Source organism: Salmo salar, chromosome ssa11 (assembly GCF_905237065.1).
Source record: "Salmo salar chromosome ssa11, Ssal_v3.1, whole genome shotgun sequence".
Lineage (NCBI taxonomy): Eukaryota > Metazoa > Chordata > Actinopteri > Salmoniformes > Salmonidae > Salmo > Salmo salar.
In genome coordinates, this window is record NC_059452.1 from 39390280 (window position 1) to 39417589 (window position 27310).

Genomic DNA, 27310 nt, shown 5'->3' on the forward strand with positions numbered 1-27310 from the left:
AAAATCAAGTGGTGATCAGAAAGGGGAGCCAACTGATTATCTACATCTATAACAAACTAACAAAATGGGGGAAATTAGGAATAAATCTATTCTAGATTTACCTGACATAGTTTTGTTGGTCCGGGTATAGCCCTTTGCATCCGGATTGAAATAACGCCAGGCATCATCAACACAGAGATCCTTGCATAATGTAGTGATGATAATGCTATTTTGAAGGCTTTGACTCGTTCTAGGAGGAAAACGATCAGCAGATGCATCAGGTGTTTCATTAAAATCCCCTGAAATAATTAGAAAAGCCTCTGATTATTTGTTGCTTAAATCCTGTACTTTCCTGGTAAATTGGGTAAAAAGGGTCTAATTTGGTGCATGTGGGTTATGTCCATATACATTACAAATGATGAAAATAGCATTGTCAAGTTTAACAGTTACTATGACCCATCTCCCATCTTGTGAAGATGTGGATTCTAGAATGTCACCTTTAAACTTGTGAATAAGTGTCAAAAGACCAACAGAATGGTTTGATCCATGACTGAAATAGGCTGTCTCCCCATTGTGATTTCCAAAATGTCAAATCACTTTCACCCGAATGAGTTTCCTGAAGGACAAAATCTGCATTACTGCGTTTACAATATAACAATAAGGCTTTCCTTTTTGTAAGATCTCTCAAACTCCTAGCATTCAGACTAACGATATTGAGTGAGTTGAAAACGAACTCCTGCATTAAAAAAGAAAGAACACAAATTAGATAACAGAAGTAGTAACGTGAACAATAAAACAGTGAACCTTGAGAGGGTTACTCCGACGGAAAACTACGCTCAGCTGAGGTAGCGGTGGTTAACACTATAACACATCTATTTCTTTTTTTTGTTGGCAAGTGTTCATCAGTTGTAGTTCGAACTGTACATTTACTCGTGGCAGTACATTACTCTTGGCAGTACTCACAGTTCCAGTTTGGTTAATGTCAACAGTGTTACCCAGTAATCATTCTTCCTTCGATAAACGCGTGTGGGCCCTTGAACCCAGCCTTCTTTCCCTCTTGTCGAGCCTTCTGTATAAGCGGCCACAGTTTCTCCCTGGCAGTCTGATCCTGCCGTATCAGAGCTGCTTTGATGCGGTGCTTCTTCTCGTCCAGAAACATGTTCCCCTTGCCCATTTTCCAAATGATGTCCCTGTAATGGCGCATAGTTAAGCGCAAAATGATATTGCGAGGGGGTCCATCAGATCTTCGTTTCCAAAGTCGATGTACCACGTCGATCACGTCTCAGCTTGTCTTTGATGCCCGGAGCCACCTTTCCCAGGATATTAATGACTGCTTCCCTAATATCCTCTCCCTCTTTTACACCTTGGATTTTCAGATTCCACCTACGAGAGTACCTTATGAAGTTCAGCTACATTCTCACACAGCTCATTATTTTGGGATTGCAGTTTATTCAACTCATTATCTAGGAACGTCAACTTTTCCTTGTTCTCGCTCACAATTGTGTGTAGCTGACTTAGTTTCTGACAAATTATCGATCTTTGACGTTTCTTCGGTAGCGCGCTCTATGATGGACACTTTGGAGAGCGTGGCGTCTTGTTTAGTAGACAGGGACTGGATTGCAGAGTAAAGTTCAGACATGGAAATGTCATCTCAACAACACAACGAGAAAAATTCAAGTTCTGTCAGTGACGTATGCTCTCAATGGGATTTGATGAGTGACGCCATATCCAATCTGGCTTTCCATTACACTTTTTTTTTATGCCCCAGGACCATTCATAGTTGAGCTCGCTCAGTTTAGCTCCATGCTGATTGGCTTTAAAATATATATATATATATATATATATATATAATCTTTTTGTCAAGTGAGGCCAGATCCTCGCTGGCTTCCCTTGCCTTCAATGTTATAGGTGGCAACAATGTCAGAGTCGTTTGGATCAGATAGCTGGCCAACAAGTAGAGACAGTGGCACTGCTTCTCTCACTCTGACGCTTTCTCCTGTGAGATATTCAGCCTCTTGTGAATTGAAGGAAAATGATGAAACAGAGAGCAAAGAAACATTTTTGGGGAAGCCTGGCATCACTTGGTATCCATGACTACACAAGAGCTGTGCCTGGTTTTGGAGCTTTGCATTGAGGCCTAAGTGTTATATTGGTTGTCTCAGACCAGTCTTTCATGTGCCTTTTTGCAAACCAAGCGTGTGGTCATGTGCCTTTTTCTCAGGAGTGACTTGTCTGGCCACTCTCCTATCAAGCCCAGATTGGTCAAGTGCTGTAGACTTGTTCTCCCATCTCAGTCAAGGAACTCTGTAGTGTTGTCACTGGGTTGTTGGTCACCTCACTGACCAAGATCCTCCTTGCTCAGTTTGGTCGGACGGCTAGGCAGTCTGAGTAGTCCTATTTTTTTCAATTTTCCAATTATGGAGGACACTGCTCTTGGAAACTTTCCCGATATGACTCATCACAATTCTCTCAGATCTAGGGACAGTTCCTTGGACTTCACGGTAGTTTCTGCTCTGACATGTGCTGTCAACTGTGGGACCTTATATTGTACTGACAGGTGTTACTTTATAAATCATGTCAAAACAATTGCATTGGCTACAGGTGGACTCCAATCAAGTTGTAGAAACATCTCAACTATGATCAAAGGCAATTGGATGCTCAATTTGGAGTGTCATAGTAAAGGGGTGTGAAAACATTTCTAAAAACATGTTTTCACTGTCATTATTAGTTAGTGTGTAGATGGGCGAGGCGAAACACTTGTTTAAATTCAGGCTGTAACAATGTGGATTAAGTCTGAAGGCACATCCTCTTCTAGATAATGAGATGGATCCTCTGAGGGTGTTTTCACATAGTCCTCTTCAGAGGACTGAGATCAGTTCTTTTAAAGTGAACTCTTGAGGGGGATTTTTTTGGGGGAAAATAGCTGTTCTCTATTCACACTGCCCTTGAATTTGAATGAGGACTGAACTCTTTTGCCAGTTCACTTTTTTTTTTAGGTCATTCCTCTTTTCATTCACATTGCTATGTTTAGAAAGGAACATTCACTCAATGCACTTGTGGTTTTTACAAAGTGCAGGACAAGTCATTCCATCAGAACGTGTTATCGGACAGCTATATATAAACCTACTTATATGTTGCAAGCTAATAGATTGCATTTAGTTCAGATGCAACAGTAGTAATCAGAAGGTACTGTTAACATTGGCAACAATAAATAGAATAACTGCAGATTCAATAATGCTGTAATTGGGTGTACAATTTAATCTAGGCTACTGCCCCTTTAAGAGCTAGAATTGATTTTGTAACCTATGTTCTGATTCTCACCAAATATGTTGTCTTCTCACACTATTCAAACCCCACAATCTAATCAGTTTATGAAGCTCTCAGCCTATAGATCAAATATTCAAACCATTTTGGCCAACAATTCTGTGTGTGAGGGGTTATGGCAGGGGAAGCAGTGTTGCAGTAGTCTAGTAGGTGGTGCGGGAATAATGACAAGCCAACCTGGGGAGCTTTGTGTTCACATTGCCCTAAAAAAGGGAACTGGACTGAGGAATTCAAGCGAACCGAACTCGAGATGGTCTCAGTTCGGTTCACTTTTGAGAGGTCTGAGTTCCTTTGGCGTGTTCACACTGGACAAAAAATGAAGGGAACTGGCGGAGTTAACAAATTGTCTGAAAGGGACCCAGTGTGAAAACACCCTTAGACAATATTGAGATGGAGGCAGGTAGTGTGATTGTTTTAGCCTGGGATTCAATCCGATCACAGGTAATAAACGCTGCATAGGTCAGTTCAATTGGAAATTGCCTGTAAAAGCTGCAACATCTATTACCCACAATCGGATTGCATCCTGACCCTAGGGGTTTATTCAATCAGATCTGCTTTAGCTGACATCCACATAGCGGTTGTTTTGGCGGTGTCAGAAGTGGAAGTGCTTTAGGGTTGTCAAATCCACACGCGGCTCCTGGCATTACACCTAAAGCGAACATTGCTATTGGCCTGTACGGAGTCGAATTAACAGAAATCCCACGCAGCTCGATAATCTATACCTCGATTATTTAGGATGCTATAAATCCTAATTTTTCAAAGTGAGCGTAATTATTTCTATATATCCTACACTTTCTCGTTCTGAACTTAACGAGAGTGGGGCGAAGCGTGACGATTGTAAGAGCAGCTGCTCAAAGATTTGATGGCTCCAACACTTCTTCCTCCCAACCACTTTATTTGTATTATATTTGAGTCATTTAACAGACACTTATTCTGACCGACTTACAGTAGTGAGTGCATAATGATTTGTTTTCCTTTTTCACACTAGTCCTGCGTGGGAATCAAACCCACAATCCTGGCATGGCAAGCACCATGCTCTACCAACTGAGCCACAAGGGAGGTCTGCTACTGCTGGTTAACATTTGATCTGATTGAATCCCAGCCTTTGTTTAAGATATTGTGTGATTGTGACCTTGCAAAAGAGACCGTTACTGTGTTTCCTTTCCACTTGTCTTTATTGACAGAGATATGAAATGTATCTAGACTCCCCTGGGTGTTTTGAAGTTCATTCCAACGGTAGGCTGGGTGACCTGCAGGTTCGACAGGTTGCCGAAGTCCTAAAAGAGGAAAGATTTCAGATTTAGTCAAACAATTCCTCACCTAGCTCTAATGAGCATTACATTCTGAGGTCCATCATAGGAAGGTAACACTGACTGTGCCCAGCAAAGACGGGAAAGCTACCAATTACTAGGCAGCAGAAGTTGAGCTACAGTAATACAGAGCAATATATGATAAACTATAAGACACTATCAGAGAAACTGATTAACTAAAGTAGTTCACTACATCAAAACTAGTGTGAAAAATGATCATATCTAAATCTGATAGATGCATTTCTATTGGCCACAGACGATCTTGTGAAATCTCCCTTGTAGTGGTGTTAACACAGCAGGAAAAGTACAGAGCTACAACCAAAAATTCAGACAAAGTAGTCTTTAGGTCGGAAGCGACTTATTAACGTTCCAATACTGCACTAATCATTATGACCAGCCCAGTGTGTGTGTTTACATTCTGCTCTGTTAAGTTATGTCCAGTGTGTGTGTTTACATTCTGCTCTGTTAAGTTATGCCCAGTGTGTGTGTTTACATTCTGCTCTGTTAAGGTATGCCCAGTGTGTGTGTTTACATTCTGCTCTGTTAAGGTATGCCCAGTGTGTGTGTTTACATTCTGCTCTGTTAAGTTATGTCCAGTGTGTGTGTTTACATTCTGCTCTGTTAACCTGTTTAGGATAAGGGGCAGTATTTTCACGGCCGGATAAAAAACGTACCCGATTTAATCTGGTTATTACTCCTGCCCAGAAACTAGAATATGCATATAATTGTTTGATTTGGATAGAAAACACCCTAAAGTTTCTAAAACTGTTTGAATGGTGTCTGTGAGTATAACAGAACTCATATGGCAGGCCAAAACCTGAGATTCTATACAGGAAGTGCCCTCTCTGACCATTTCTTGGCCTTCTATAGCCTCTTTATCGAAAACAGAGGATCTCTGCTGTAACGTGACATTTTCTAAGGCTCCCAAACGGGGAATGATGACTCTGCAGTCCCTGAATGAAAAACAGTAGCGCATTTGGATAGTGGTCGATCTGAGAACAATGACACGGGTGCGCGCGAAGAGTCCATTTTACATTTTCAGTCTTTGAAAGAAAACATCTCCCGGTCGGAATATTATCGCTATTTTACGAGAAAAATAGCATAAAAATTGATTTTAAACAGCGTTTGACATGCTTCGAAGTACGGTAATTGAATATTTTGAATTTTTTGGTCACGATACGCGCCGGCGGGTCACCCTTCGGATAGTGTCTTGAATGCAAGAACAAAACGCTGCTATTTGGATATAACTATGGATTATTTGGAACCAAAACAACCTGGGAGTGCATTCTGACGACGAACAGCAAATGTAATCCAATTTTTTTTATAGTAAATCTGAGTTTGGTGAGAGCCAAACTTTGTGGGTGTCAAAATAGCTAGCCATGATGGCCGGGCAATCTACTCAGAATATTGCAAAATGTGCTTTCACCGAAAAACAATTTTAAAATCTGACATAGCGATTGCATAAAGGAGTTCTGTATCTATAATTCTTAAAATAATTGTTTTTTGTGAACGTTTATCGTGAATAATTTTAGTAAATTCACCGGAAGTTTCGGTGGGTATGCTAGTTCTGAACGTCACATGCTAATGTAAAAAGCAGTTTTTTGATATAAATATGAACTTGATTGAACAAAACGTCCTTGGAGTGTCATCTGATGAAGATCATCAAAGGTTAGTGCTACATTTAGCTGTGGTTTTGGTTTTTGTGACATTATATGCTAGCTTGAAAAATGGGTGTGTGATTATTTCTGGCTGGGTACTCTCCTGACATAATCTAATGTTTTGCTTTCGTTGTAAAGCCTTTTTGAAATCGGACAATGTGGTTAGATAAAGGAGAGTCTTGTCTTTAAAATGGTGTAAAATGTTTGAAAAATTGGATTTTTGAGGAGTTTGTAATTCGCGCCACGCCCTATCATTGGATATTGGAGCAGGTGTTCCGCTAGCGGAACATCTAGATGTAAGAGGTTTTAACCTGTTGGGTCTAGGGGGCAGCATTTGCACGTCTGGATAAAAAAAATGTACCCGATTTAATCTGGTTACTAATCCTACCCAGTAACTAGAATATGCATATACTTATTATATATGGATAGAAAACACTCTAAAGTTTCCAAAACTGTTTGAATGGTGTCTGTGAGTATAACAGAACTCATTTGGCAGGCAAAACCCTGAGACATTTTCTGACAGGAAGTGGATACCTGATGTGTTGTATTGACTTTAAACCTATCCCATTGAAAAACACAGGGGTTTAGGAATATTTTGGCACTTCCTATTGCTTCCACTAGATGTCACCAGCCTTTACAAAGTGTTTTGAGTCTTCTGGAGGGAGATCTGACCGAACAAGAGCCATGGAACGATGATGGCCCATTAGACACCTTGCGCCGCGAGTTCATGTTGGGTACCCTCGTTCCAATACGTTATAAAAGAGTATGCATTCGTCCACCTTGAATATTATTCATGTTCTGGTTAAAAAAGGCCCTAATGATTTATGCTATACAACGTTTGACATGTTTGAACGAACGGAAATATATTTTTTCCCCTCGTTCATGACGAAAGTCCGGCTGGCTTACATCATGTGCTAACGAGACGGAGATTTTTGGACATAAATAGCTTTCAAAACTACATTCGTTATGGACCTGTGATACCTGGAAGTGACATCTGATGAAGAGAATCAAAGGTAATGGATTATTTACATAGTATTTTCGATTTTAGATCTCCCCAACATGACGTCTAGTCTGTATCGCAACGCGTATTTTTCTGGGCGCAGTGCTCAGATTATTGCAAAGTGTGATTTCCCAGTAAGGTTATTTTTAAATCTGGCAAGTTGATTGCGTTCAAGAGATGTAAATCTATAATTCTTTAAATGACAATATAATATTTTACCAATGTTTTCTAATTTTAATTATTTAATTTGTTACGCTGACTTGACTGCCGGTTATTGGAGGGAAACGATTTCCTCAACATCAATGCCATAGTAAAACGCTGTTTTTGGATATAAATATGAACTTGATAGAACTAAAAATGCATGCATTGTCTAACATAATGTCCTAGGAGTGTCATCTGATGGAGATTGTAAAAGGTTAGTGCATCATTTTAGCTGGTTTTATGGTTTTGGTGACCCTGTCTTTGACTTGACAAAACATTACACACAACTCTTGTAAATGTACTGTCCTAACATACTCTAAATTTATGCTTTCGCCGTAAAACCTTTTTGAAATCGTAAAACGTGGTTAGATTAAGGAGATGTTTATCTTTCAAATGGTGTAACATAGTTGAATTTTGACATTTATTTGGATTCAAATTTGCCGCTCTTGAAATGCACCTGCTGTTGATGGAGTGCACCACGGGTGGCACGCTAGCGTCCCACCTAGCCCCAAGAGGTTAAGTTATGCCCAGTGTGTGTTTACATTCTGATCTGTTAAGTTATGCCCAGTGTGTGTGTTTACGTTCTGCTCTGTTAAGTTATGCCCAGTGTGTGTGTTTACATTCTGCTCTGTTAAGTTATGTCCAGTGTGTGAGTTTACATTCTGCTCTGTTAAGTTATGTCCAGTGTGAGATAGGCTACATGGTTGCTGGATGAGGTCAGAGTACTCAATCCACAAGCACGTCGTAACAAGAAAACATCACGTTTAGACTAAGACTGTAGGTAGGCAGTGAGATCTAAGAAGTGAGGTTTTGAACATACCAACAGCTTCAGCATCTCCTTGGTGTCGGGATCCACCTCGATGATCTCCTGGTCAAGAGCAGACACCTACAGGCACAAACAAAGACCATCAGCTTTACAGTGGATCTCATAGAAACCTATCAGGAGCCAGTGTTCTCAAGATAGACCCGAGCATGAGTGTCTGAAAGATACAGGGTTTGAGAGGGATAGACGGCCCAACAAACACAGGGAAAATCTGTCAGTTCCATCTTCCTGCATTATCAATGACCTGGCAACAACCATGCCACAGCCACTTTCGATACAGGTAGGCACCAAATTACAACCTTATAGATATCATCACAATCACTTATCAGTCAAGTTATCTGAAGCAAGATGAAGGACCAAACTGCAAGGTAAACCTGAGCCATATATTCAGAGAGTTGGGCCAACTGTTCTTAATTGTAGACATTCAGTTAGATAGTATTGTTTAAACATCCCTCATGTAATATTATTAAATCGGAGGCTAACGTGGAAACCATAGAATGTTGTAGTGTCATGTAAATGCATCGTAACGCAGGAACCTCAATGTCCCAACTCTCTAAATGCACGGCCACCGAGGAACCCCACTGACCTCTGGGACATAGTTGTCCCTCCTCTCCCTCTCCTCCTCCTGCAGCTTGATGGAGATGCCTCTGACGGGGCCCCTCTGGATACGCTTCATCAGATGGGTCACATACCTAGGGAGGGGACACGCATGGGAGAATACAGACGATACAGTGAGAGTTGGGCTCATATATGACTCTTTATGCTTAGGAATACTTGGGAAAAGATATCCTAAATAAAAAAATCACTGAGCTGATTTCCTGGTGATTTTACAGCCTGTTATGTCCAACAATGACAGAGATAAGCACTTGAGGGTGTACTGTACACAGATGGGTACTTAGAACAGTATAGAGTAGACGGAGGTCAGTAAACTAGCGCATGGATTTAGGGAATCTTTTTATTTGACCTTTATTTAACAATAAAGTCAGTTAAGAACAAATTTTTATTTACAATGACGGTCTACCAAAAGACAAAAAAGGGATGGGGGCTGCAGGGATGGGGGCTAGGATAAAAATAAATGTAATAATAATATAGGACAAAACACACATCACGACAAGAGAAACAACACAACACTACATAAAGAGACCTAAGACGACAACACAGCTTACCTCCTGGACTTGAAAACAATACATCTGACTCTAATAATCCCTTAATCATAGTTTGACGAGTGACATAACTAAGACCGAGTCCGTAAAACAACCTGAACATGTTTCATGATGTTTGATTAGACAGGGAGGACTTGCAGTGGTTTACTGACATTGTATCAATCAGCTTTGAAAATGATCTGATGTGAAAAAGACCAATTAGTGGCAAAAAGATCAGAATTGGGTTGCCCAAGTGGGCACCAACACACACTACAATTTGAGCGTCTCTTTCCAATCCCTTTTATTGGTAAGTGGCAAAGATCACTGACTATGGTCAACAACCACTAGGTCTACACCTACAGCACAGGGACAGTTCTCAAGCAGATGACAACCTCTCACCCCAGAAGCAGGCTGGGTCAATTTGAGAGAACAAACAAAACAATGCCACAAACACTAAGATAATCAGAATAAGACTTCAATCAGAAAGGCTTTTACCTACTTGTATATTTGCAACAAGAAAAAAGCCAATTTCTGCATGATGGCTCAGGAAGCAAATAACCTACATTGGGATCAGACAATTATTAAATGTGCAACAAGCCCAATATTGAAACACCACTTGTCTACAGTAAGGTCAAATATCTCTGACTTTGACATGGAGACTAGAGGTCAACTGTCATTGAGAATGAACTGAGCACAAGTGTTCAACTATTGAGCCAATACTAGTCCTTTAAATAATAGGGCTATACTTATAACATCTTAAACCACTGAACATCCGATGTGTTGTGTTCCTGTATGTTTGTGCACATCTATTACAAAGAGTTCTTCAAAGCAGTTCACAAGAAGTATATTATGTTTAAGATATCCATGCAGGAACTGAATCCACAACCTTGACATTGCCAGCGTCACGCTCCAGCTCCAACCAACTGAACCAAGAATAGCAACTTACCCTTTCTTTACATTATTCTGTCTGTAAGACAAAGCAAAAAAAGCCCCTGATTTAACAGACAGGAATGTTGGACGTGGAGCTAAGAAGCCTGCCGTGGTTCAGCAACACAAGCTCCTTGAAGCGACAAAATAGTAAGGCCTCATTTGGTCAGACTTGCACCCTTCCAAAAGTACTGAGACTAGCCGTACTGCACTGGCCTGGTTATGGATACGCCACAGACGCTGGAACCGTGCTGGAAACTACAATGTGTTAAGAAAATATCTGAGCAAGCACAGCACGATCATGTGACAGAGGTATTGGGTGGTTATTGGGTGGTCTGAGGCCTGAAAGTGACCCAAGCTTGTATTGGAGCATTCACTCACCCAGAGATCTTGTTGCGCAGCTTCTTGCTGGGGATGATGGCTATCTCCTCACACACCCTCTTGTTGACGTGGAAGTCACTGCCCAACCGGGTGTAGTACTTCTCAATGATGACCCTGGCGGCCTTTTTTACCGTCTTGGTCCTGACTCGTCCCTGTTAGGAAGACCATCAGCTTGTTAACGGCAGAATCACACCAGTTTCTTGAGACAATACCTCTAAATTGCCAACATTCTCTCACATATCTGTAACTACTACACAACATCACTGCAATTATACATGTTCACTTGGAATTGTTTCAACCTCTGACAACTGGTAGCTTAATGCAAACTACCCCGTAAAGCACAACTACAGGAACAGTATTCAACAGAATATGCATAGCTAGTTAGCTAGATGCATAGCGCCAACTGTTTCTTCTTGACAGCAGATAGCTAGAACTCCTTGAGTGACGAGTAACTGAATTTGACATCAACCAACATTAATTCCTGGCTGGCTAGCAGACCACCACAAGACTATTGACATAAAATAACTGTAGTTAACTACACTGGTCTGTATGGCAAGATAGCTAGCTAAGCAGCTAGTTAGCTAATAACATTTCTAGCCAAACAACCTTAGCTATATCCAGCTAACTCATTCTTACCAGACGCGAGGAACAGATGACCTACGTACAACACGACCCGTAAACACAACTAGCCAGCTAGTTGATATAATGGTCCGCTCGATAGACCAGTGACTAGATTGAAAGATCTTGTGCTAGCTACCGGCAAGCTAGCTTGCCTACATTCACAACATAGCTAGGGAAACGACACAATAAACTGGTAAATAAAATGCAACAAATCACAAATAAATATCTGTGAAAATGTGTCGTATTTTAATTAATATTTGATATGCTTGTAGACGTTTCTGGAACTGATAAGAGACAAAGATTGAAACAGATTGTGATGTATTCAATTTTGTTAAATACCCACCATGTTGGCTTGGGCTGGCGGAAAAGAACTGGGGAAGATGTGACCGGAAGTTAATCTGCGAAGCAGGAAGAAAATGCTGCAGACATTTGTTTTTGTAGCTTTGCAACACTGCCCCTACTGGTTGTCTACCTTTGACACACTAAAAACAAATGTACTGATCCAGTCCACTTCGTTGTACAATAGGCTCCCGAGTGGCGCAGTGGTCTAAGGCACGGCATCTCAGTGCTAGAGGTGTTACAAGACCCTGTTTTGATCCCGGGCTGTATCACAACCGGCCGTTATCGTCAGTCCCATAGGGTGGCGTCCGGGTTAGGGGGAGGGGGTTTGGCAGCGGTAGGATGTCATTGTAAAATAATAATTTGTTCTTAACCGACTTGCCTAGTTAAATCAAATTTGTTTTAATGTAATTTAAGATTCACTGAGTGTAACAATGTATTCTTACTGGTGTGGAAGAAGTAGGCTATACATTATGTTCAACGTTTTGTCAACACTTAATTACGTGAACCACATAAGGTTGTTTTCTCACGTTTAGGCCTACATAGCATGACATTGCAGGAACTGTTGCAAAAATGTATTGTATTAAATTATACAGCTTAGTAGTAATGTATGATCAAGGGTACGGCCCACAAAACTGAAGCAGTGCAGCTGCAACCTAGCAGGGAAAAGTCACAGGGAGATTCAATTGTGAGTCCCCTCACCTCGCCTCCTCAAACCCCATTGGAGAACGTCAGAGGGGATGAACCTCTGGCTCTCTCTCATCCAATGGGCTTTAGAGGAGACGAGGATGTAAGGAGTAGCAATTGAGATTTTCCCAAAGGTTGAAGTGACCTGAGAAGATGCTGTGACCATAAAAATATCATTTTCTATGGGTGACATGCTGTCTCAGCAATTCTTAGATGGCTCATTAGAATGTAATGTGACACTGTACTAGAATAAAAACAGACCCATATTGACAAGAAAAGGTTAAGAGAGATTTTTTTATTTTTACCCCCCCCCCCAAAAAAAGGGCGCAAACTTGAGTTTCCCCTTTAAAGCGTGGAGGGAATAAAAAGTGAATTTGTAAGGATACATGTGACACGTCTCACACGAATCCATAGGAAAATAGGCCTTTCAGATAAAAAGTCTGGTCATTTATCTTTCTGTACTTAAAATTAAATTATAATTAAATCAAATATAATAAAAAGAAATAAATCAAAAGATGGGTCCTTCATTCATGAAGCCCTTAACTAGGTTAAACCATTCAAATAGATTTGAAGTAACATTCATATTTCAACACAATATTCATAATACAGTTGTAGGATTCATTTCTAAAATCATAGCTTTGAAAATAATTGCCAGAGCAAGAGAAGGGGGATAAACTTGTGGTACTGTACAATTCTACTTTCCACAGTTTGAAAGAAAAAACATCTTTATATTCTTTAACAGAATCCAACTGACAAAAACAAAAAAAAATATAATGAACTCTGTAAAACTTAAAAGAATTAAAACATTGCAGTCATGTGTCACACCCAACTTCTCTCCCAGACATATTACACAACCAACCCAAGACAACTCTACAGTACAACGACAGGAAGAAAGTGCCAGAGAACCCCCCCCCTCCCCCCCCAAAAAGACTCCATCTCTTTCCATTCATTCTCCTCTACGCTGCTATAAGGATTTACATGCCATTTGGACATGCAGGAAATAAAATGGTGAATAACACAAGAAACAAGTCAATTGAAAGCAATGAGGTCTGACTGACAGGCAAGATGTAGTACTGTATAAGCAATGACACCTGAAATTGGAATGTGCTCTGGGTAGGACTTATCAAGCCAATGGGAGGACTTTGTAGAGCTCCATTATGACCAGAGAATAACTTTGTACGGGTGGCTTAGCTTCATACATCCACCTCAGGAAGCCTTGCCATTAAAACAGGCAGACATCTGCTCCAGATAAGCCATGCAAATACACACTTATAGCAAATATTCCTCATTCTAGACAGGCTGTGGAAAGGCTTGAGGAAACTAGAATGCACATATCAATTTGTAGTATTCATGTTTATCAGCTGTAAAGCCAAAATTGCAGGAAGGAAATGAATTTCAACAGTGATACAACACCTGCATTAAGACCACTGTTAACAGTAGGATACAGATACATCAAAGTATACAAGTGACGTTCCACTCCAAAATAAAAGTGGTCCACTGAAATGGAAATGTATGGTTGAGGAGTGAAAGTTAATTAAAACAATTAATTGACAAGTGGTTCAATAATTATGGTATTACTCTCAGCCACATTAAGAACACAATATAGACTTTAAATCGCTAGTTCCAAACCTCAATGTTCTCTCAACATTACAGGTGGGTGAAACAAATATAAAAAAAGGGCAGTGGGATACGAGGTGGAATTCCATCAGAGTTCTAGTTGACATTTTCCTGGCACAGGTGACGGATAGTAGTAGTCCATAGGATGGCATTAGGAACAGAAGGAACCATTCAAGGCCATTCTCTGGATGTCTGTCTCACTAGATTCAACAATACCTTACACTTTCAAAGTGAACTTGTATGTCACAGTGTAACTGTAATGGCTAGTCTAATGTGGGTCAATTAAAAGTAGTGCTTCTCAAAACATCCTCAGGAGACAGCCAGAGGATGCACATTATTGTTCCAGCCCTGCACTAACACACAATGACTCCAATATTCAAGGAGTTAGTGATTGGCTGAATGAGGTGTTAGCGCTGGGCTACAACACCCCACCCCAACAGACTGAGCAACACTGGATTGAAGTCCTGACAGAAAAGCCTTCATACACCCAGCAGGTGGAGCCATTCTGCTGACATGCTTGACATGAACCCCGACCCTGTTGTGCAGCAGCGACTGATGTCCCTGAACGACAGAATGCCAATCCAACCCTAGGCTAAATCACTCACCCAGAGACATCCAACAGAGGCAAGCTAGACAGCAATGCCAAACCCCTCCCTCAAAACACCCATTCAAGAGGCACTATGAGGAATTCCCGTCACTCAAAAACACCTTTTCCTCACCAGTTATTCCCTCAAAGACATCTCAGAGGAATACCGTACTGACCTATAAAATGTAAAAGACAACAGAAGACCAATAGATGTATCATATTCGAGTACTCTCAACACAATAACTTAGACCCCAGAGGAACTAGTTCAAGTCACAATGGTGGGAAAAAAGAAAACATAAAAATATACAATATCATTATGCACATACAAGCATGCCTGCTCATAGAGGTCTGTTGAGCCGGTTGGCATCCCCTCAGGCATTGTGCCTCCATATGGGACGACCAACCTGGGTCATGTTCAGCAGGGAGAAAAAAAGTTTCCAAAGCGCAGAGGTACTACCTGACCTTGTACAATAACACAGCTTATTGATTAAAGTTGCAAAATGTTTGGCAACAGTGTGCCCTACTGAACACAACCATGGTCACCAGGACATCAGTATCCAACACCCCACCAGGAGGCGACATCACATCATACATTAATGTCTAGGTTGTGTATGTCTGTGTGGGTTTACATACATCATGGCACAGGGGTTAAACAAGGAGGGGGGTTAAAGCCAGAATTGGTTAAGTGTATTGTTAGAACAGACCTAGCACACAAGGCTGCTACAATTAAGTATATTGAGCACATCCATCAATACAGTACGGGGAAAGCAAGGTCTAATGTCAATAACAGTGGGTCAACAAATGTAGTGCAGTCAAAAGTCTAGCTTTTTGTCCCCCTCTGTCCATTTCTCATACTTCATGGCTATTTGAAAGAGAAAAATACATTTGCTCACATTTGAAATTCACATTAGCTATATATTTAACAAAAAAATCTACATAATTACATAAAACCCAAAATGTCACTCCTATGGAATTAATGCTGTGAAGAGGATAGGCATGGTGACATTGTCAACAGTTTGTTGGTTCAAGGCAATACTCCATGACATTTGCAAGGAAAAACAAAAAGTGATATTGAAAAAAACACCGTAGACAGATTTTCACCAGGTACTTCTTAATATCCTTTTGAGGCAATCCCATGTTTTCCATTTGGGACTTGGCATTTGGGATCAAATCATCATTAATGGTCTCACAGATGATGCTTTGCAGCACAGGGCAAATACACCGGAAACAGAGGGGCAGAAAATGTGAAAGAGCATTCTCTCAACGACACAGAACATGAGATCATTCTAAGAGACCAGGGGCTTACACAGTGTGCTGCAACGTTATGAACATTGCAGATAGAGACTGAATGCACAAAGCTGACATGGCACTGAATTTTACATGACAGTTCACTGACAAACATCCAAATTAACCCTAAAAGTGTTGCCCCTAGTCAACATTATTTCTGAACCACCTATTCTATAGATACTGTACCACCAGTGGGGAACTGAACTCCACATTGGGTGGCATGTTATGTCATTACATTAAGCAGGGACCATAGATATCCTCTCAGTATGGAGAGCCTGGCCTCCTGCGTCACCCTCTCCTGGCTCTGTGGGGTGCTGGTTTGGTTAAGGCATTGGACAGTAGCAGTAAAGACGACAGTCAAGCCACCACCTCCCTCTCTTCTGTCCTTAGCGTGCAGTGTGAAGGAAAGCCCACTCGGTTGCTACCATGTGGACATTGTTATGCTGAAGTCCAAATCGTTTATAGAAGTGTACCAGTTCCAACTGATATTGGTCCATTATTTACATGTAGTCAGTCAGTAGCCAACAAGCTTTCCTCTCCCAGGACTTGTCCCATCTACTAAATTCTCCCATAGACATTTAACTTCCCGCCCATACATTCAGTGTGTGTTTATGAAAGAGCAGGAGGCTGACAGTCTGTTGTGTTTCCATTGTCCAGCCCATCAATCAAGCTTAAACTAATTGCAAAAGCCAAGATCCCAATCCCGGCAACAACGGGGCCTGCCAAATATTCCCAAGCATCGTGGAGGAAAAATGAATCAATTCAAAAAGGAATTCCCATCGACAGACAGCCACACTTGTTTGGGTGTGTGTGTGTGTGTGTGTGTGTGCGCGCACATCGCCTCATCACTCTCCCGTGGTCTTCTTCGTTGGTCTGAATGGGACTTCATTGATTTTCTCGATTAAGAACCTTATCGAGCAAGACTTGTGAGCGATCTAGGCGTGCTGCTGATCATTTGTGTCGCGGGGTGTTCTTCTTCCGTTTTCTTTTGAAGAAGCAACAGCACCTTTAGATGGGGAGAGAGACTGGTTAGAGGCAAGCCAACACCGGATACTATGACTGGGTCATGTCCATTAGGCACCAAACGGAAGAAAACAGACTAAAGCAGTGATGGGTCTAACCTAAACTTGTCCAAAACGTTGTTTTAAAACGTGCCCTAATGAACACCATCCTGGTAAAGTGAGAAGTAATTTCATTTCAACAGCTAGAGGACAAGAGGAGAAATGTGTTACACGATAGCTGTGTTTACACAGGCAGCCCAATTCTGATCTTTTGCCCAATTATTGGCAAAATATCTGATCTGATTGAACAAAAGAGCAATTAGTGGCATAAGATCAGAATTGGGCTACCTGTGTAAAGGCAGCCAATGACAATCAGTGTACACAGATTATACTGGCCTCAAGGGTTAGCAACAATAGCCTGGTCCCATGCCTGTATGTGCAGTCTTCTGACTAGCCTTGCCATGCCTGAATGGAACACTGGAAATGGCATCGCTAGACAGAGGAACTGACCTGAAGCCAGGTTACAAGAACATAGATGAGTGGATGGATGCCATGAGATACATTTAAGTCATTTAGCAGACGCTCTTATCCAGAGCGACTTACAAATTGGTGGATTCACCTTATGATATCCAGTGGAACAACCACTTTACAATAGTGCATCTAAATCTTTAAAGGGGGGGGGGGGTTAGAAGGATTACTTTATCCTATCCTAGGTATTCCTTAAAGAGGAATGAGATGTTAATTTGTTAGATCCATTCCTACTAACCAACATCAGAACATCTCTAGGAGTAGAATCAACATGAAGAGACTGACTCAGAGCATTAGAAGAAATAAGAACTACGGTGATGGTAGAAGAAAAACACACATTATGCCAAGATCCCTGACAGAGTGGAGTCAAAACAGTTCTAAGAAGAACCTACAGAGGGCGTCTGAGGTAAAAGGACAAGTGTGTTTAGTACAGTGGTGTGATTAACAACAGTGGTGGAGACACAGAGCACAGGACAGAGTGAGCCTAATGAGATGATTATTACAGCATGCAGTGAGTGGCCATAGGTCAGCCACAGCTCTACAAACAACACAGTGACTGGCTACAAAGAAAAAACATGAAAGTCTTTTTAAAAGGCACAACGTTGAGATGAACCCTAAGGAAGTCATTTGCTATTCTCAGGTGCCCTGTCAGTAGGTTTTAGTAGATATTAAAAGGTGCCCTGCTAGCTAGTAGGTTTTAGTAGATATTAAAAGGTGCCCTGCTAGCTAGTAGGTTTTAGTAGATATTAAAAGGTGCCCTGCTAGCTAGTAGGTTTTAGTAGTAAATATTTAAGGTGCCCTGCTAGCTAGTAGGTTTTAGTAGTAAATATTTAAGGTGCCCTGCTAGCTAGTAGGTTTTAGTAGATATTAAAAGGTGCCCTGCTAGCTAGTAGGTTTTAGTCGATATTTAAGGCTGCCTCCATAACAGAAAACAAGGAATTGACAGCATTTCCAAATATATATATATACTTTTTTAAAGAAAGTACTCAATAGCCTATATTAAAGTCAATGTATGAAAAGCAGTTTTATTTAAAGAATGATATCATTAGATATTACCTAACTCATACAGCTGATCTGTAGCATCAGTATCAGTGAGAAGACAGATTGCCTGAAAAGGATTTTATAACCCACTGGCCTATATCAGTAGTGGAAATATGGACCATTCTTTTTAATCAGTTTTTCACAGTATAAGAGCAGGGTCCCTTCACAGTGTGTACTCGTCAACTACACTAGCAGCCTAGGCTGGTCCACTCCCTGTCCTGTCCCATGGGTATGGTATGGACTAGGAGAGAGGGACTCACCACAGGTTGAGCATTTTCACGCAGCTACAGAGAAGAAAGAGTGTAGAGAGAAAAGACAGATTAATACAGCAGTCGATGGGACAGAACATGCCACACAGACTACATACACAAGTGGACACAGAGGGCAGGGTTCAAAAGGTTGAAGACTCAATGGCTTAGACTCTTAGGTTCTAGAGCTAACTACACCTGTTTAGTTCTAAGGACACTATTCAACTGATGTATAACCTCACTCTACTTCAACATACTGTATCACGGACGCTCATTACCACAAGCAAGACTTCTAAAATCCTTTCGGAACGGATGCAGAAAGGATTACCAGAGAGCGAGGGAGGGAGAGAAACAAGAGAAAAATAGATCTTTACACCTCATTGCTATGGAAACCCTGTTGTCAGATTAATTGAACTGTCTTCTGGGGCCCTGGCTTTCAACGCAGTGGGATCATATCAAAGAGGAAGTCTATTGATGACAGGAAAATCAAAGGGCCAGCGGAAAACAGATCAAAAGGGTATTAGAATGAACAAGTGGGAGACAAACCAATCCCCTAACAATTTCAAACATATTTTATGAAGCCCTTTATGTCAGCAATGCCAAAGAGCAAGCAATGCAGACGCACGGTGGCTAGGAAAAACTCCATAGAAAGGCAGGAACCTAGGAAGAAACCTAGAGAGGAACCAGGCTGGGGGACAACAGACACTGGTGGATTATATCGAAGGACAAAACACTCAATGTTGGCATTCACTATGCTGAGTATGTTACAGGGATTTCATTCACCAAAAAATATCAGTAGGTCCATCTAATTTTGGGTAATCCTAGAGATGATATTACATGATATGCACTGAGTTTTGATATGCTCATTGCATTCTAGGAGTTTTCATTTGTTCTTCTCTTGCTGCACTGAGCCTATGAGAAGTGAGAGGACATCTGATGGGGGGGGGATAAAGGAGCAGTCCCAACCTTACCAAGACAAAGGATTGTAATAGGGACACGCAGGACACAGGCTTAGAAAGTACACAACCAAGAAGCAACACACACAGAGGGGACAGTGTAGGGAGAGAGGTGAAGCAGAGGGAGTTGGAGAGAGAGATGAGGAAGAGGAGAGGTAAAGCAGAGGGAGTTGGAGAGAGAGATGAGGAAGAGGAGAGGTAAAGCAGAGGGAGTTGGAGAGAGAGATGAGGAAGAGGAGAGGTGAAGCAGAGGGAGTTGGAGAGAGAGATGAGGAAGAGGAGAGGTAAAGCAGAGAGAGATGAGGAAGAGGAGAGGTGAAGCAGAGGGAGTTGGAGAGAGAGATGAGGAAGAGGAGAGGTAAAGCAGAGGGAGTTGGAGAGAGAGATGAGGAAGAGGAGAGGTAAAGCAGAGGGAGTTGGAGAGAGAGATGAGGAAGAGGAGAGGTAAAGCAGAGGGAGTTGGAGAGAGAGAGGTGAGGAAGAGGAGAGGTGAAGCAGAGGGAGTTGGAGAGAGAAAGATGAGGAGGAGGTAAAGCAGAGGGAGTTGGAGAGAGAGATGAGGAAGAGGAGAGGTGAAGCAGAGGGAGTTGGAGAGAGAGATGAGGAAGAGGAGTGGTGAAGCAGAGGGAGTTGGAGAGAGAGAGGTGAAGAAGAGGAGAGGTGAAGCAGAGGGAGTTAGAGAGATGAGGAAGAGGAGAGGTAAAGCAGAGGGAGTTGGAGAGAGAGATGAGGAAGAGGAGTGGTGAAGCAGAGGGAGTTGGAGAGAGAGAGGTGAAGCAGAGGGAGTTGGAGAGAGAGGTGAAGAAGAGGAGAGGTGAAGCAGAGGGAGTTAGAGAGATGAGGAAGAGGAGAGGTAAAGCAGAGGGAGTTGGAGAGAGAGATGAGGAAAAGAGGAGTGGTGAAGCAGAGGGAGTTGGAGAGAGAGAGGTGAGGAAGAGGAGAGGTGAAGCAGAGGGAGTTAGAGAGATGAGGAAGAGGAGAGGTAAAGCAGAGGGAGTTGGAGAGAGAAAGATGAGGAGGAGGTAAAGCAGAGGGAGTTGGAGAGAGAGAGGTGAGGAAGAGGAGAGGTGAAGCAGAGGGAGTTGGAGAGAGAAAGATGAGGAGGAGGTAAAGCAGAGGGAGTTGGAGAGAGAGGTGAGGAAGAGGTAAAGCAGAGGGAGTAGATTTGGAGAGAGATGGAAAAGGGGTGGGGGGGGTTGAGCTGATACATACTTGGCCTCATCCACCACCTCCACCTCAGCCTGGACTGTGATTGGTGCGTTGGAGTGGGTTGCCAGAGGGTCATCGGCATTCAGCTCCCCATTTGTTGAACTGACCACCTGTGGCACACGGAGAGAGGGTTGATTCAGGTGGAGTCAATGACCGTTACCACAACTTCACCGCTCAAAAACTGGGCCAGTCCATGACGCTCGCACGAACACAACCACACACACACGATGTATACTGCAAGTAATACCATCTATTGTGTTCTGTATCAAAATCGTATTTATTGAAATCTTATCAAGCTTTGTCAAGCAGTTTTAGCTTTTCACATTTTAAAGAAATTAATGTACTTTTCAATCTTAAATGAACCTTTCCGAATATTTATCAAGAGGTGTGAGTAAAATGTGCGGCATAAACGTATTAGACCATCCATTAAATCACACTATTCTGAAGCCCTAAAATACAGGGGCATTATTTGATGATGAATTACCCTATTTAGGATTGATTTAATCAAAAACATGCATTGCTAAACCAAGTCAACTCAACCTGCATTCTTATCACTGCACCAAACACAACAAGGATCAACCTGGTTGTATAATGTCAGTTTGTCATGGTTATTAGGTTATTTAGTCATTTCATCTGAGCTCCTAGAGTGTGGCTCTCCTTATCTTTTTCAAGTGTTCTACTCCGCCAGCCAGCACCTCCCCTAAACAGATGTTCTACTCCGCCAGCCAGCGCCTCCCCTAAACAGATGTTCTACTCCGCCAGCCAGCGCCTCACCTAATAAACAGGTGTTCTACTCCGCTAGCCAGCGCCTCACCTAATAAACAGGTGTTCTACTCCGCTAGCCAGCGCCTCACCTAATAAACAGGTGTTCTACTCCGCCAGCCAGCGCCTCACCTAATAAACAGGTGTTCTACTCCGCTAGCCAGCGCCTCACCTAATAAACATGTGTTCTACTCCGCTAGCCAGCGCCTCACCTAATAAACAGGTGTTCTACTCTGCTAGCCAGCACCTCACCTAAACAGATGTTCTACTCCGCCAGCCAGCACCTCACCTAATAAACAGGTGTTCTACTCTGCTAGCCAGCACCTCACCTAAACAGATGTTCTACTCCGCCAGCCAGCACCTCACCTAAACAGATGTTCTACTCCGCCAGCCAGCACCTCACCTAATAAACAGGTGTTCTACTCCGCCAGCCAGCGCCTCACCTAATAAACAGGTGTTCTACTCCGCCAGCCAGCGCCTCACCTAATAAACAGGTGTTCTACTCCGCTAGCCAGCGCCTCACCTAATAAACAGGTGTTCTACTCCGCTAGCCAGCGCCTCACCTAATAAACAGGTGTTCTACTTTGCTAGCCAGCACCTCACCTAATAAACAGGTGTTCTACTCTGCTAGCCAGCGCCTCACCTAATAAACAGGTGTTCTACTCCGCTAGCCAGCACCTCACCTAATAAACAGGTGTTCTACTCCGCTAGCCAGCACCTCACCTAATAAACAGGTGTTCTACTCTGCTAGCCAGCGCCTCACCTAATAAACAGGTGTTCTACTCTGCTAGCCAGCACCTCACCTAATAAACAGGTGTTCTACTCTGCTAGCCAGCGCCTCACCTAATAAACAGGTGTTCTACTCCGCTAGCCAGCGCCTCACCTAATAAACAGGTGTTCTACTCCGCTAGCCAGCGCCTCACCTAATAAACAGGTGTTCTACTTTGCTAGCCAGCACCTCACCTAATAAACAGGTGTTCTACTCCGCTAGCCAGCGCCTCACCTAATAAACAGGTGTTCTACTTTGCTAGCCAGCACCTCACCTAATAAACAGGTGTTCTACTCTGCTAGCCAGCGCCTCACCTAATAAACAGGTGTTCTACTCTGCTAGCCAGCACCTCACCTAATAAACAGGTGTTCTACTCCAGCAGCCAGCGCCTCACCTAATGAACAGGTGTTTGTTTCTTTCGCCTCCAGATTAGTTTGTCATAACCAGTCGTGACCTGTTTCGAAGCTCGTCTTTCCAAAAACACAGGGAAAGAAGACCAAGGGCCATCAGCTTTAGGACAAAAGATGTGTGAGCACACACACACCAAATCTCTAGCTCTCGCACACACACCTCCAGACTCAAGTATGCCACTGATGTGTAACATATGCCATGGACATACTTGTGGTGGACCCCGGCACACCATGTGAGGAAACAGGGGGCGGAGGGGGAAGTGGACAACGGACTGATGGGTCAACGTGGAGTTGTAGTGTACCTGCACTGAGCCCCCGTGCCTGTCCGATGCCAGGTGGGAGGCCATGTAGGAGGAGTTTGTCCGACTGGGCTGCACTTCCCATGCTCCCCTCCGGTCAGAAGCTGCCGTCTGCTCAGGGAGTTGTGGTAGTGATGGAAGGGAAAGGGAGTGAGGGTGGGATGGGTCGTTGCGAGTTTGGGTGGAATGGGTGGGGGCGTGCCCAGGTGTCATGCAAAGCGGCACGAGAAAAGAAACAAAGCAGAGATGAATAAAAAAGGCGAAGCAGGAAACTGCATTAGTGACCGAGGGCCGGATACTAACTTGGCGCTACGCACATTCCACTCAAACATTTGCTTAAATCTCCCCCACTGAAATCAATGGGTGCTATACACAAAACTAAGTTAGAGTAAGGCGTGCGCTTCACAAGTTGGGATTTGGCCCTGAGTGAACCAGTCATCACACGACAGAATAAACACAGGGCAGTTGACTACATGAAGGATTCAATCAACGGGACTGTAATACATGAATACAGTGGCAAGAAAAAGTATGTAAACCCTTTGGAATTATCTGGATTTCTGCATAAATTGGTCAATTTTTTAAATCTGATTTTTATCTAAGTCACCACAGACAAACACAGTCTGCTTAAACTAATAACACACAAATTATTGTATTTTTCTTGTCTATATAGAATACATAATTGAAACATTCACAGTGTAGGTTGGAAAAAGTATGTGAACCCCTAGGCTAATTACTTCTCCAAAAGCTAATTGGAGTCAGGAGTTAACTAACCTGGAGAACAATCATTGAGATGAGATTGGAGATATTGGTTAGAGCTGCCCTGCCCTATAAAAAGCACATACAAAATTTGAGTTTGCTATTGACAAGAAGCATTGCCTGATGTGAACCATGCCTCGGACAAAAGAGATCTCAGAAGACCCAAGATTAAGAATGGTTGACATGCATAAAGCTGGAAAGGGTTAAAAAAGTATCTCTAAAAGCCTTGGTGTTCATCAGTCCACGGTAAGACAAAATGTTTATAAATGGAGAAAGTTCAGCACTGTTGCTACTCTCTCTAGGAGTGGCCGTCCTGCAAAGATGACTGCAAGAGCACAGCGCAGAATGTTCAATGAGGTTAAGAAGAATCTTAGTGTCAGCTAAAGACTTAAAGAAATCTAACATGCTAACATCTCTGTGGACGAGTCTACAATAAGTAAAACACTAAACAAGAACGGTGTTCATGGGATGACACCACGGAAGAAGCCACTGCTGTCCAAAAAAACATTGCTGCACATCTGAAGGCAAAAAAGCATCTGGATGTTCCACAGCACTACTGGCAAAATATTCTGTGGACAGATTAAACTAAAGTTGAGTTGTTTGGAAGGAACACACAACACTATGTGTGGAGAAAAAAAGGCACAGCACACCAACATCAAAACCTCATGCCAACTGTAAAGTATGGTGGAGGGAGCATCATGGTTTGGGACTGCTTTGCTGCCTCAGGGCCTGGACAGCTTGCTATTATCAAGAGAAAAATGAATTCCCAAGTTTATCAAGACATTTTGCAGGAGAATGTAAGGCTACCTGTCCGCCAATTAAACCTCAACAGAAGTTGGGTGATGCAACAGGACAACTACAAAAAACACAGAAGTAATTTAACAGCATGGCGTCAACAGAAGAAAATATGCCTTCTGGAGTGGCTCAGTCAGAGTCCTGACCTCAACCCGATTTGAGATGATGTGGCATGACCTTAAAAAAAGCAGTTCACACCAGTCAACCCAAGAATATTGCTGATCTGAAACAGTTTTGTTAAGAGGAATGGTCCAAAATTACTCCTGACCGTTGTGCAGGTCTGATCTGCAACTACAGAAAACTTCGGTTGAGGTTATTGCTGCCAAAGGAGGGTCAACCAGTTATTAAATCCAAGGGTTCACATACTTTTCCCACCCTGCACTGTGAATGTTTATACGGTGTGTTCAATAGACATGAAAACGTATAATTCTTTGTTATTAGTTTAAGCATACTGCGTTTGTCTATTGTTGTGACTTAGATGAAGATCAGATCAAATTGTATGACCAATTTATGGCGAAATACAGGTAATTCCAAAGGGTTCACATACTTTTTCTTGCCACTGTACGTCTCTTTTGGCAGTTTATTTAACAGTAAGAACGATAGAAGTGTCTGCATATCAACTAGCAACATTCAGCGTGTGAGCTAGGTTCAGACTGCGATTTCCCATTGTGATGTGACTGTGGTGAGGTGATGGTTAACTTCCTCAAAGCCTGATTGCCCTCTCTGGTATTTGGCCAGTGTTGAAGAATGCATGCAGAGGTGGCATGTGCAAAAGGTTAAAGGTAGTCCCTTATGAATCAAATGCTTGTCAAAGGGTTCAAAGCCACTGTGCACTGGCAAATAAAGTTAGCATTAAACTTAATTTCGTAAGGAACACAATTATACATAACATTTTGAACCAGGAAATACAAAAAAGTTCAATCCCAGATATACCTTTAATGTTCCGTTAAATGCCAGGAGATTTATACACATGCATCTTTGCCATTATGTGCGTCAAACAAGCCCCCCAGTCTTGCATGCATAATAAGCGTTGCAGTTGGCTGCAGCTGTGGGATCCAACCACCATTGTTTATTTAACAGAGTAAGAATGATGAGTCTGACTCAGTGGGTTACGGCCTGGAGCTGCTGTTGTTCCACCACACCCAAGGGAGATTGGGATTCTAAAACTTGCTCTTCAGTGAGGAGGAGGAGGGTTCAGTGTTGGAGGATGTAAGTTACTCTAATCAAATCAAGCTTTATTTATATAGACATGGATGCAATGCGCTTTACAGAAAAAAAATAGTACAAATGAAATATTTACAACAGAGGGTAAAAAAAACTGAAAGACTAAAAAGTACCCTAAGGAAAAGCAGTTAAATGTGTTTTAAGATCCCTTTAAAATATGTCCACAGTTTCGGTCCCCCTCAGGTTCTCCGGCAGGCTATTCCAGAGGCTAGGTGCATAGTAACTAAAGGGGTAACGTAGCAGCCGTTATGGTGCTTGCGCCTTAATTGAAAAATACTGTGGTTAGGGCACTCCCTTGTCAAATCATCAGTGTGGATCAGGGGTCTCCAGAGCCAGTTGAACTGGCAGCTCTGGGAAAGTGGAGGTCCAGCTTACCTGATTCCTCATGGGTTGGTGCTGCGAGGGCCGGTCTCTGTGCGGGTGGCTCTCTCTCGTGATGGCAGATGCCCCAGAGTCCATGTTGACAGTCCCCACTGGTGTTGGCTATGCGGTACAACAGTAAACCAGTGTTAAATTGTAGCTAAAATACTTAGGCCTGCTCTATGTTCCCCCCCAATATTAGTCAGTGAGTGGAGATACATACTATCTGCCTGCCGACCCAGTCGTAGGTGTAATCGAAGGTGTATCCTTTCCGTTCAAACAGCTCTGTAAACAGGGTCCTCAGGTATTCGTAGTCAGGCTTTTCAAAGAAATCCAACCGTCTTACATAACGCAAATAGGTGGCCATCTCCTCTGTAACAGCAAACACCCAATGTAGATGTAGATTTGAATGAGTCATCTGCACCATTGTGTAATGTGAGGAACAATACAACATCCTGAAGCATAGTCATGGGGCTCCAAAAGCACTCTGGCCTACAACTAGCTAAATTACCATCATCAAATTGTATTAAAAAAAAAAATACAGAACATGTTGCATTGAAAACAACTTTAGATTTGGATGAGAGAAATGGTCAGGCTGTACCTGGGAAGCTCTCACAGAGAACCTCAACGGGAGTGTTTCTTTTCGTGTCTCCGATCTTCTGGTATCGTTCTTTCAGTGTATCAGCCTGTGAAAGAACCACAAAGTTTAACATCTGTACGTTGCTACAAACACAGCACAAGTGGGAAATCTCAGAGGACCTGCTGACATACCTTTAGTCCTTGCCACGGTAGACTCCCACGGAGGAAGTACATGAACATGTGACCCAAGGCTTCCAGGTCGTCTCGACGACTTTGTTCTATTAACAAAAACCAGTGAGAGTCACTTCAAAAGGAAGAAAACGCAGTGAGCCATGATTAGAATTTCCTTAACTTGATTTAACCCCAACCTTTTTCTGGGAAGCTGCCTCCCTTTTTGTGATAACAGTCCAAGGGCCCTAGTCACTCATAAATCCTGGCTAAGTTATACTTAGTATTTGCAACCTTGCCAACCTTATATGAAAAAAAAAAAG

The 27310-nt window shown here is 42.4% G+C and overlaps 2 protein-coding genes and 1 non-coding gene across 7 annotated transcripts in view; all 3 read right to left on the reverse strand.

Annotated features, from left to right (window-relative positions):
• Window positions 1-4459: 4459 nt before the first annotated feature.
• LOC100194682 (40S ribosomal protein S17) lies at window positions 4460-11805 on the reverse strand. Its single transcript, XM_014176246.2, has 5 exons — window positions 11710-11805; window positions 10746-10897; window positions 8882-8987; window positions 8293-8358; window positions 4460-4580 (listed from the first exon to the last, which is right to left on the reverse strand). The coding sequence occupies exons 1-5, from the start codon at window positions 11710-11712 to the stop codon at window positions 4503-4505; spliced, it is 405 nt and encodes a 134-aa protein (XP_014031721.1). The 5' UTR covers window positions 11713-11805; the 3' UTR covers window positions 4460-4502.
• LOC123725297 (small nucleolar RNA SNORA71) lies at window positions 8450-8577 on the reverse strand. The gene has a single exon (XR_006757795.1). It is a non-coding gene; the product is annotated as a small nucleolar RNA SNORA71 (small nucleolar RNA).
• Window positions 11806-12667: 862 nt separating the features above from the next.
• Window positions 12668-27310, reverse strand: part of LOC106587660 (casein kinase I) — a 50374-nt gene continuing 35731 nt past the window's right edge. For 2 of the 5 annotated variants that reach the window (XM_045689530.1, XM_045689534.1), the window contains 8 exons: window positions 27012-27097; window positions 26842-26926; window positions 26464-26612; window positions 26256-26363; window positions 23109-23216; window positions 20869-20975; window positions 18713-18736; window positions 12668-16888 (listed from right to left, as the gene is read on the reverse strand). In XM_045689530.1, the coding sequence (XP_045545486.1) occupies window positions 16834-16888; window positions 18713-18736; window positions 20869-20975; window positions 23109-23216; window positions 26256-26363; window positions 26464-26612; window positions 26842-26926; window positions 27012-27097 (722 nt within the window). In that variant the 3' untranslated portion in view covers window positions 12668-16833. The remainder of the gene's footprint in view (window positions 16889-18712; window positions 18737-20868; window positions 20976-23108; window positions 23217-26255; window positions 26364-26463; window positions 26613-26841; window positions 26927-27011; window positions 27098-27310) is intronic. The other 3 variants (XM_045689532.1, XM_045689531.1, XM_045689533.1) reach the window with 3 other exon arrangements.

Coding starts and splice junctions, on each gene's coding strand:
- LOC100194682 (XM_014176246.2), bottom strand. Junction 8,988..10,745: donor CTGCGCAACAAGATCTCTGG/GTGAGTGAATGC, acceptor TCCCCTCCCTAG/GTATGTGACCCATCTGATGA. Junction 4,581..8,292: donor AGGAGATGCTGAAGCTGTTG/GTATGTTCAAAA, acceptor TTCCTCTTTTAG/GACTTCGGCAACCTGTCGAA.